General features: G+C 46.8%; 1 protein-coding gene across 2 annotated transcripts; it reads right to left on the bottom strand.

Annotated features, from left to right (window-relative positions):
• Positions 1 to 1,415: 1,415 nt before the first annotated feature.
• Positions 1,416 to 7,235, bottom strand: RPUSD2 (RNA pseudouridine synthase domain containing 2). 2 transcript variants are annotated; one of them, XM_003935713.4, is made up of 3 exons: positions 6,790 to 7,235; positions 4,714 to 5,010; positions 1,416 to 3,409 (listed from the first exon to the last, which is right to left on the bottom strand). In XM_003935713.4, exons 1-3 carry the CDS (start codon positions 7,210 to 7,212, stop codon positions 2,675 to 2,677), a joined length of 1,455 nt encoding a protein of 484 aa, XP_003935762.2. In that variant the 5' UTR covers positions 7,213 to 7,235; the 3' UTR covers positions 1,416 to 2,674. The 2 variants fall into 2 exon arrangements, with proteins under 2 accessions (XP_003935762.2, XP_003935761.2); XM_003935712.4 differs by having other exon boundaries at positions 6,607 to 7,235.
• Between the last annotated feature and the right edge of the window lie 4,739 nt (positions 7,236 to 11,974).

Raw genomic sequence — 11,974 nt, forward strand, 5'->3', positions numbered from 1 at the left:
CTAGCTCAAGAACCTCTGAAATAATGAGAATGGAATAAACAGCACTAGAGAGGGCAAAATTCAGAACTGAAGAGATGAGATAGAAAACGGGCAAATGCTAAAGCCCCCCCAGTTCAGAACCCTGGGATCCTGGAAGGAACCGCACTAGGTATGAAGATAGCCTCTGCCTCTCTCCTTCTTTCGTCACACAGAACATTTGCCACGTTGTTTACTTTACCACATTATGCTAGACATTCAGACTGCAAACTTCATAAGAGCAGAGACTGTATTTGTCTTACTCACCATTATGTACCTAGAGCCTAGTATGAATCCAGCACATAGTTGGCTTTCAAATATCTGCCAGATGAATTTATTGGATATCTGATTCTTTCCAGTCCTAGGAGATCACAGCTCCTGAGTTACGGAGGGTCTTGGTGATAAGGAGAGTTGGCTGGCTCAGGGAATAAAGAGAGTTTCCTTGAAGTTGAGCAAATACTCACATCCATGAGAATCCGATCTCTCTTTCTTCAGGTTCAAAAGAGAAAAATTAAAAAGAGAATCCTGTATCACTGGGACTGTTTCTATGCCTTGTGATATAAAAATCACCCAAAGGCTTCAATAGTAAGTGATAGTATGGGAGCCATATACTGGAGCCCCAGGGTTAAATGCTCTCCTTGGGTATCTCCCTCCCCCTCTGTCTTCTGAAGTTCTGGAATATGACTCCCTTCTCTCAAATTGCCCCTCTATCTGGAATTCTCTTATATCTCTACTAGGCAAATTCTAAGTCACTGTGAAATGCCTCTTTCCTCGGAAATCTATATTGGTACTTTTAGACAGAATTATATACTTCCACTGGTTCCCTTTGTACTTGCACATTTCATTATGTGTATTCTAAAAGCGCAGGGGCCAGACATTCATCTCTGTATCCCAGCAATAATGTTTGGCATATAGAAGGTAGTTAATGACAATTATGAACCACTAAAATATAAACACAATCACTTTCCCCAACACTACTTCTGCTCCTTGTGCTGGTCAAAGACAATGGATTTGGTATGAATAAGCCTTTGTTATTCACAAGGAAGTTACCTGAAAACAAAACTCCATGGTCCTCTTTATGAGTACTCCAAAAAAATAGAATATACATGACAGATGTACAACAGAAGGAACAGGACAGAAAAGGTTTCTGCCTGAGCAGAAGTCGAAGGGCTGTCTAGGCAGAAATTCAGGGCAAGAACATCCTCAACATGGTAATGGGCATTTATGAAAAGCCCACAGGTAACATCACACACAATGGTGAAAACTCAAAACTTTCTGCCTAAGATCAAGAGCAAGACAAGGATTCCTAGTTTCCCTATGCTACTTCTATTCAACATTGTACTGAAAGTTCTATCCATGGCAATTACACAAGAAACAGAAGGAAAAGGCATCTAAATGGGTAGGGAAGAAGTAACATTTTCTCTATTTACAGATGACATGGATTACATATGTATAAATATATAATATACATAGTATAATCTACATATAATACGTATATATCCCTAAAGAATCCACCAAAAAAAGCTAATAAACAAATTCAGCAAAATTGCAGAGTACAAAATCAACATAAAAAAATCAGTCTTTTTGTTTTTTTTGAGGCGGCATCTCAGTCTGTCGCCCAGGCTGGAGTGTAGTGGCATGATTTTGGCTTACTGCAACCTCCACCTCTTGGCTTCAAGTGATTCTCCTGTCTCAGCCTCTTGAGTAGATGGGACTACAGATGCATGCCACCATGCCCGGCTAATTTTTTGTAGTTTTAGTAGAGACGAGGTTTCACCATGTTGGCCAGGCTGGTCTTGAACTCCTGACCTCAGGTGATCCACCACACTCAGCCTCACAAAGTGCTGGGATTACAGGCATGAGCCACTGTGCCCAGCCAATAATCTATCATATTTCTATACAGCAGCAATGAATAAATACTCAAAACATGAAATTAAGATAACAATTCCTGCTGGGTGTGGTCCACAGGTCCTAGATGGTCTTGTAGTAGTGTCTGTAGTGGCAGGAAGGCCCGGGCCAATGCTTCTGGTACCAGTCACAGATCTTCACCTCCAGCTCACCATTTGCCACCTCAAGGGTGTGTATCTCCTCCAGGTAGGAGATCACACGGAGCCGTCACCCAGGCCCCTGAAGGACAATGTGGCCCATGACTGGCAATAGCTGTAGGAAGTCATGGCAAGGTGGAACATGCCCACAGGCTGTGGATCACACGAGGAGATGTTTTTGTTTTTTTTTTTTTTTCCAAAGGGTCACAGTCTCATTCTGTTACCCAGGCTCTGGAGTGCAGCAGCACACAGTTGACTTTAACCTTGAACTCCCGGCCTCAAATGATCCTTTCACTTCTATCTCTCAAAGTCCTAGGATTATAGCCATGAGCCACGGTGCCTGGCCAGTTAAAGTGGTTAATTTTAGGTTATGTGAATTTAACATCAATCATAATAAAAAAGAAACCAGAAGTAAGAAAAACAGACACAAAAGATGTTAGAAAAAGGGATCTATTTACAAACCAAAAAGTCTCCAAATTCCTGTTGGAAGGAGGTAGCAAGTAGGAGCAGGTCCCTCGTAGAAACCCCAAGTACCAGCCCATGGGGTCAGCCCTTGCCCCTATGGCCCATCCTTGTCACAACCCAAGAAGCAATCCGTCCAATGTCCACAGCCCTCAGTCTTCTTGCCAGTCATCCTGTGCCCAGGCAGGCATTGGCGAAAAGTACTCAAAGCCTGGCCCTTTATAGCGTAGGGCGTGTAGGAACATCACAAGGTCTTGGGGCAAGGGATCCTGTCGTACCAGCCGGCACTCTGCACAGAGTGGGTCTGTCTCTTGATTCATGACGTCTGTTTCAATTGCCTTCTCTGGTGCCAATGCTAGTGTGTCCAAATCCTGAGGCACTGCCTCAACTACTTCCTCTATCTTCTGGGCTACGGCAGCCAACTCTTCCAGGTTGTCCTTGCCCAACTCTGAGGAGGGGGCCGTAGAGTCTGTGAGTCCTGAGGACAGGTCGCCCTCACAGAGATCTAGTACATCCAGGCTCTGTTTGGCCTGGTGCTCTGCTACCAGGTCCCGTAGCAATTCCTCATCTGTCTTGGGAATGTGGCCACCCCGGCCTCGGGAGGGACCCCAGGCAGCTGAGTTATAGATGGGGTCATTGAGAATAGGATGGCCCAAGAACTGAAGGTGGACTCGAATCTGGTGTGTGCGGCCTGTGAGTGGCCGGCACTGTACCACACTGGAGTGGCCATTGTAGCTCAGCCTCTGGAACACTGTCTCACAGGGCTTGCCCTGGGGATCTACACGGCACACCCCTACTTTGTAAGACACCACTAAGATGGGTTCTTTACAGGTCATTTCCTCGGTAGGGAACTCCCCTTCCACCCGGCACACATACTCCTTCTCCAGCTATATAGGAGGAAAGAGGAAGAAAGTCAGTACAAAGCCTACATTCATGGAGTCCAAACCCTCTGTGGGGTGATAATGACCATTGCCAGACAGAAGATTCCAATTCTAGCTCTACCATTTGCCAGTTTTGTGATCTTGGTTACATTACTTAACCTCTAAATCCTACTAACTCACCTAGAAAATGTGAAATTAGAAAAGCATTTACTGGCTGGGTGCAGTGGCCCATGCCTGTAATCCCAGTGCTTTGGGAGACCGAGGTGGGTGGATCACCTTATGTTGGGAGTTCCAGACCAGGCTGATCAACATGGAGAAACCTCATCTCTACTAAAAAATACAAAATTAGCCAGGCATAGTGGCTCATGCCTATAATTCCAGCTACTTGGAAGGCTGAGGGAGGAGAATCGCTTGAACCTGGGAGGCAGAAGTTGTGGTGAGCTGAGACTGCACCATTGCACTCCAGCCTGGGCAACAAGAGTGAAACTCTGTCTCAAAAAAGAAAAAGAAAAGCATTTACCTCATTGGGCTATGATAAGCATTTAGTAAGTTAGGCTCTAGTGTGTATGGTACTAAACCTGGTATACAGTATGCACTCAATAAATGTATTACGATTCAGATCCAGAATTACAAGTCTCAAGACAACAATTATTACCATTAAACTCCTGTATCAAGCCTTTTCCAACTACATCTATAATCTTTCCACCAAGCAGGCTCTCCCAACAATCTTAAAAGCCTTGCTCAGCCTGTCAGCCTTTTATTTTCTTATGTTATTTTATTTTTTTGAGACCAAGTTCTTGCTCTATAGCTCAGGCTGGACATCAGTGACACGATCATGGCTCACTGCAGCCTCAACCTCCCAGGCCCAAGAGATCCTCCTACCCAGCCTCCCAAGTAGCAGAAACCACAGGCATGTGCCACCATGCCAGGCTATATATTTTTTTTTTTTTGAACAGACAGGGTCTCCCTATGTTGTCCAAGCTGGTCTCAACCTCCTGGGCTCAAGCCACCCCACTGTCTCAGCCTCCCCAAATGCTGGGATTACAGGTGTGAGCCACTGTGCCTGGCCTTGTCAGCATTTTAAAACCTCAAAACAGCAAACTACTAAGAGACAAAGTGCAAGTCAACTCTAAAGATTTTTTGGAAACATTATGAGATATCCTGCGTTTGGCACTTTAGGCGTTGACCTGCCTTAAGGTAAGAAGGAAGGTCAAATATAAAGGCTCACTTCAGAACTCCGTGATGTCCTTTTGAAACAGAGCATTGGAGAGCCCAAGAAATGGCCCGTAGGAGACAAAAGTCTGACTCACCTGCCGGTCCCGAACCTGCTCGTGAATTCTCTCAGAGACTGCAGCTGTCTTCGCAAACATAAGTACCCCTGAGGTAAGGCGGTCAAGCCGATGCAATGGGTGTAGCTCCTTGAGTTGGTGCTCCTTGCCTAGGATGAAGATAACTGTGTTGTGTCGAAAGCGGCCACACGGGTGGACAGGAATGGAGGAAGGCTTGTCTACAACTACCACATCTTCATTCTCAGCTAGCAGGTGAATGGGCTCTGCTGTGACTGGTGGCTCATGCCTGTGCACTGTGTTCCGCAAGAAATCATTGTCCTGTCAAAGACAAAGATAACAAGTCGGCCCAGGGACCAGCAGCCTGTAATCAGTCAACTCCATACCCAGCTTCCCCTGTTCCCTACTGACATGGAAAAATGGTGATAGCACATCCTTAGGCAGAAAGAGCAGTGTGCACAGTGTGACCTCAATTTATAAAGACAGACAGACACAGGCATATAGCTGGCATTGAAGTTACTGGAAGAACAGACACAAAAATGTTAACTGTGGTATCTCATGGTGAGATTATGAATGTTTCTTGGTTTTGCTGATTATATTTTCTCTACAATAAAGGTATTTTAAAGGTAAAACTTCTTTTTTTTGAGACAGAGTCTCGCTCTGTTGCCAGGCTGGAGGGCAGTAGCGCCAGCTCCACTCACTGCAACCTCTGCCTCCCAGGTTCAAGTAATGCTCCTGCCTCAGCCTCCCAAGTAGCTGGGACTATAGGCGTGTGCCACCACGCCCAGCCAAATTTTTTATTTTTTAGTAGAGACGGGGTTTCACCATGTTGGCCAGGATGGTCTCGATCTCTTGAACTCGTGATCCACCCACCACGGCCTCTCAAAGTGCTGGGATTACAGGCATGAGCTACCGCGCCTGGCAAGGTAAAACTTTTTTAATGGAGGAAAACGTCCATAAAACATCACTTATCACTATCTCGAACAAACAAAACTAAGTTAAAGTCCAGGGATGTGGGCTCTAGACCAGGATTTGGCACAGGCTCACTACATGCTCTTGGGCAAGTCGTTTATCTTCTCTGGGTCTCCATTTCCTGTGGAATGTGAGGGTTAGACCAGAACTGTGCTTTCAGAATTGGGATAGGAGAGGGAATTCGTCAAGGTAAATCTATTACATATTGACTCAAATTGCTTGATCAGTGGGACAAGTTACTCTAAAACCATCCATTCCCCGAATGTTTTCCTCCACTCACAACATGGTAAACCACTGTTACTCAAAGGTAAACAGTGTAACTTCTGACAGGGGTGTCTGCTATCTCATACCTGTGATGGAATTTGAAAGGAGTCAAAGCACTGGGCTAAACAATTCTAGTCTTTATCCCTGACATCTCTCAATTCTATTAACGTATCAGGCTCTACGTTAAACAGTTTGAGTTACAAGGAGCACGGGCTTTGGTAGTGGCACTGTTTGGCCTTACTCTTTGAGATTCCTTAGTTTCCTCATAGGTAAAATGAAGTGGCAATTCCTACTTCACAAGGTTGTCATTAGAATTAGACGTTAAGGGACATAAAAGGGTTAACTTTGTGCCCAGCACACAGTAAAGAGACATAAATGATAGCCCCTATTATTACTATTTGCACAGAGATCACTGCCCTTGCCACAAGACAGTGTTTAAAGGAATTATGACAATTCCAACTTCTGTCCTTTGGTAACAAGGAAGCTGCCCTGAAGAGACTCTGTCCACTTTCGAGGGGGGAAAACGGGGACTAAAAAAGTGTTCCAAATGAAAGCGCGAAAGCTTTAGAGTTGCCATGATTTTAATCCAGTACCTATGCTCTACTAAGCCAAAACAAAAACAAACACAAAAAACCACCCCTTTTCCTCGCCGGCTTCTGGCCAGCCCCAACAGGACTCCACCTTGAGCACGATGCTGAGGTCCTGCACCGGCTCTTCGTTGAGATGCAGGCGGCCCGCCCGGATCGCGGCCTCGTAGTAGGCCAGGGGCTGAGCTCGGAACTCCGTGCTGAAGACGTGCAGCAAGCTATGGCCCACCCAGCGGCCTTTGCAGTAGGTCCGGAAGTCAAAGTAATAGGGCCGCACCTTACGCAGGCCGCCCTCGAAGTAATAACTGGTTTCTGCAAAGTGCTCATCGCCGAAGCTCACCCCGGTCCGCCGCTTCTTCGGGGGCGGCACGACACGCTCACCGGTTGCGCCGCGGCGCTTCCTACGCTTGCCCGGGCCCTGGGCTGCAGTCGAGGCATGCTCCCCGCAAACTGGGGCCGGCTCCACTTCCTGGCCCGCCGGCTTCGGGGCCTCCGGGGGAGGCTCAACCATCGCGTCGCCACTAGCGTCACCATTTTGCTGATGCAGAGCCTTTAGCCCGCCGGTTGTCCCAACCTGGGTAGACAGTGTTTCTGCCATTGGGCCTTTATAGCCACTCCAGGTCCTGGCAAAGCTAGGGCGCTGGAGGGCGTAGCACCACAGTCCCAGAACCCCGGGCAATCCGCGGCGGCTCAGCCACATAACCACGCTGCCCCCACTTCGGCGTCGCGATCTGAGGACGTCATTCGGCCCCAGCAAATCAGAGAGGTCCAGCCCCGGGGCGGGGTCTACGTTGAGTGAGCGAATGAGTGAGTTACTCGAGTTGAATGAGGTGAATTGAGTGAGCGGCATTAAGACTCTAGATGTCTCACCAAAAGTGACCTTCCGCAGACGTCTTCCTATTAGGAGATACGACGTTATTTATATAGGAAACCCTTGGAATTGCTCCGTGTAAAGGCCATGGCAGCAGTTGGTCGTGTAGCTTCCGATTCGTCCCTTGGGTCTGGAGAAACGCTTGAAAGGAGCTTTATTTAAAACAAAACAAAAACTAACAAACCAGAATAAAGATTGCTAAATTCTGCGAATGTACTAAAACCCACTGTACCGTATACTTTAAAAGGGTCAATATTATAGTATGTGACATATCTCAACAAGATTATTATATATGTATTTACAACACACACACAAGCACCCCAGAAGCAATGTGTTCACACCTGTGTTTCCCCCTAACAGCATGAGAAGGAATAGAGATCCCCATTCACCTCCCATATGGTTCCATCCTGAGATTAAAACTGCAAATAGATGAGAGGATATATTGCAAAATAAACCAATTCTGGCTAACTTCATTAGAGACGGAATTATGGAAAGAATATTAGTGCCTCATAGAATTCAAAAGACAGCTGGAGAATACTGTCGGAAAAAGGCCAAATCAAGGAAAACCAAGTCTTTTGAAAGCCTGGCTTCAGGGATGTCAGGGAAGAAACTCAGTTGGGGTGCTGCAGACACCAGACACTATGTCGTGCCAAAGGACCCTTTTTCCTGCAGCCCTGCCACCCCTTGGAGGCCTGTAAATCTCCTTGTGTCTCTCTGTCCCTCTCCCAAGGTTCAGAGTCCTGCGGGGGAGGATTCCCACCAGGCAAACCTCATTGGTCTGAGCCCTCACTTCCAGGTGCCTGGGGAAGAATTTAACCCCTCCTTTTTTTTGAGACGGAGCCTCGCTCTTGCCCAGGCTGGAGTACAGTGGCTTGATCTTGGCTCACTGCAACCTCTGCCTCCTGGGTTCAAGCGATTCTTCTGCCTCAGCCTCTCAAGTAGCTGGGACTACAGGCGCTTGCCACCACGCCCAGCTAATTTTTGAATTATTAGTGCTGGGGATTACAGGCATGAGCCACAGTACCTGGCCAAGACTGTAACCCCCTTTAGTATTCAGAGTGGGATTCCTCCAAATAAGGAGGCATTTCAATGTTTATTAAAAAAAAAAACAAAAAAAAAACTGGACACAGTCTAATTCTCATCCTATGCATTTGGATTCTGGAGAGGAAAAAGGAACATCTTTTTTTTTTTTTTTTTTTTGAGACGGAGTTTCGCTCTTGTTACCCAGGCTGGAGTGCAATGGCGCGATCTCGGCTCACCGCAACCTCCGCCTCCTGGGTTCAGGCAATTCTCCTGCCTCAGCCTCCCGAGTAGCTGGGATTACAGGCACGCGCCACCATGCCCAGCTAATTTTTTTGTATTTTTAGTAGAGACGGGGTTTCACCATGTTGACCACGTTGGTCTCGATCTCTTGACCTCGTGATCCACCCGCCTCGGCCTCCCAAAGTGCTGGGATTACAGGCTTGAGCCACCGCGCCCAGCCAGGAACATCTTTTTTAGCTAAATTTCTTCATGTCATCAGTCTCACTAAACTAACTGAGGAGCTGCAGCTGAGAAATTCACAGCTGCAGAACTCCATATGCTGAAATGCCTGATTCCTGACTCCCTCCAGAAATAAGAGGTAGAATTTTCCATTGATTGTGGGGTGTATTAGAACCAAATTACTTCACAGGAGAGACATCATCCCTCAACTCTGTCATCTTATTAAGATATTTACAGTGAGAGTAGAACCTTAAACAAAAGAAAAGTATTTATTCTTTTTTTTTTTTTTTTTTTTTTTTTTTTTTTTAGACGGAGTTTCGCTCTTGTTACCCAGGCTGGAGTGCAATGGCGCGATCTCGGCTCACCGCAACCTCCGCCTCCTGGGCTCAGGCAATTCTCCTGCCTCAGCCTCCTGAGTAGCTGGGATTACAGGCACACGCCACCATGCCCAGCTAATTTTTTGTATCTTTAGTAGAGACGGGGTTTCACCATGTTGACCAGGATGGTCTCGATCTCTCGACCTCGTGATCCACCCGCCTCGGCCTCCCAAAGTGCTGGGATTACAGGCTTGAGCCACCGCGCCCGGCCCAAGTATTTATTCTTTTAGCTTCTCTGCTCCATAGGATTGGGGTGGGATAATTAAATGAGTAAAGTACTTTGAATAGTGCCTGGCAAAACTGTGAAGACAGAAAACAGCAGAATCTTGTTCCCCCTCCCCTTCTGACCTACTAGATGAGAATCTGCACCTTAACATGGTCCCCAGGTGATTTTTCTGCATGTGAAAGTTTGAGAAGCACTGGCATAGACCATGTAGAGTAGACATTTGTCATATTCTATAAACAGCATCTTCTGAACACCCTTCTTTTGGGTGGGGAAATTTCTCACATTACATTACTGCCCCCTAGAGGTGGAAGCTAGAGCCTTCCCACACTCTGTTGGGAGCTTGGACAGAGGCACCGGACCTGGGCTCCGGCTCTCAGGCAGAGACTTTGGTTCAGAGGCACACAGCCGAGGAAGAGGGCCCAGTGTGAAATCTATGTCTAACAAGGTAGCATTGGAGGCATCTAATCTGGGAGGCCAACAGTAGGGGAGGTTCTCATGACCAGTGCCCACAACAAATGATGCCAGCTATTTATGTTCAGCGGCCACTGTGCAGTCTCTCAGTGAGGTTTAGATACTCTTCCTGGCTGTATAGACCTAAAGCCTGACTCTCCACCCACCTTGAGGTTCTGTGAACTACTTAATATAGTTGGAGGAATGTCTGGAGCAGACACAATGCAGAGCATGATTTAAGGGAAAAACAGTTATACCAGGACAAGAAGCTATGGCCCAGGCGGCAGCGTTCAGTATTGTAAAGACACCCATTACATGGCAGGCTTGGGGCAAGAGCCACTTCTCCTGATAAAGGAGTTGTAGGACCTTGCTTTAGTTTTTGTGGAAAGCTGCTCTGAGACTGGCAATCCTTTGAGGATCTGAGGGCTTAAACCCCTCTGGATAATTGCACCTTGGTGACTGTGAACTTTATTAGCTCAAGTTACTGTGCTGCTTGAAAAGCATTTCCTATATAACTCATTGGAAGCTGCCAGCAGGTGGCGGTAACTCTGAGAGCTTTGTTACTGCTGTGTGACTTAAAGCATTCTCCTATAAATTTTTTTTAAAGGTAGCTTGCCAATAGATAGAGGTATTGCACACTGCACCCTCTTCACTGCACACAGCCCACCTCTATGCCTCAGTGACCTAATGGGAGTGGACCCCTTACTGCACACGGCCCACTTCCTTGCCTTGATAACCTAATGGGAACGAACCCCTTGCTTCGCATTGTCCACCTCCTAGCCTAGGTGACCTAATGGGAATGGACCCCTTGTTTTATTGCTCACGACCCTATCACTATCCTTAAAGATAACTTCACTCACTGCCCTGCTCCCTAACCTATACACAATAAATACTGACGCTTCTGGACATTCAGGGCCTCACTTTGCTTATAGGTGGCGTGGGCCCCCTGAGCCCATCTGAGTTTTTCTTGTACTTCTGTGTCCTGTCTCTTTATTTCTCGGATCCTGTGCCTCAGCACAGCATAAGGGACACCCCATGACCCTGTGGGGCCCTCAGCCCTACACATGGTGGCATGCGCTTGTAGTCCCAGCTACTCAAGAGGCTGAGGCAGGAGAATCGCTGGAATCCAGGAGGCGGAGTTCCAGTGAGCCGAGATTGCAACACTGTACTCCAACCTGTGTGGCAGAGCAAGACTCCATCTCAAAACAAACAAAACACAATAGGGTCACCATTAGCTATGTGCCGTAAAATAGCTACATGTGGCTAATGAAATTTAAATTCATTAACATTAAAAAAATTTTGAGACAAGATCTCACTCCCATCATCCAGGCTGGAGTGCAGTGGCATGATCTTGGCTCACTGCAGCCTCAACTTCTCAAATTAGGTGATCCTCCCACCTCAGCCTCCCTAGCAGCTGAGATTACAGACATAAAACACCGTTATCAGCTAATTTTTTGTATTTTTAGTAGGGACGAGATTTTGCCACATTGCCTAGGGTGGTCTCGAAATGGGCTCACATAAGCCTACCAAAGTGTTAGGATTACAGGCCAGGGGCGGTGGTACAACTCCGCCTCCTGTGTTCAAGGGATTCTCCTGCCTCAGTCTCATGAGTAGCACCACGCCCAGCTAATTTTTGTATTTTTAGTAGAGATGGGGTTTCACCATGTTGGCCGGGCTGATCTCGAACTCCTGACCTCAGGTATTCCACCTGCTTCGCCCTCCCAGAGTACTGAGATTGCTGGCGTGAATCACTGCGCCCAGCCGTCTATAACTCTTTACTGCTTTTTTGTTAACTTTTATGCCTCCATGGCGGACCCCCGTTCTAAACAACTAAGCTGTAAGGATATCCGGGACGTATACCACATCACATGTGTCTTGAAATCAAGCTTGACACGATGCTTAGAACACAGCAGGAGTTTGCTATCTATTGACTAAATGAAGAAAAGCTTCATAACTTGATAAATGAGACATGGGTCTCCTCAGAGTAAGGAAAGAAGCCTCTTAAGTGCTCTATCTACGGGAACCAAGGGATGAAACTTTTGGAAGACAAACACAG

Source organism: Saimiri boliviensis, chromosome 2 (assembly GCF_048565385.1).
Source record: "Saimiri boliviensis isolate mSaiBol1 chromosome 2, mSaiBol1.pri, whole genome shotgun sequence".
Lineage (NCBI taxonomy): Eukaryota > Metazoa > Chordata > Mammalia > Primates > Cebidae > Saimiri > Saimiri boliviensis.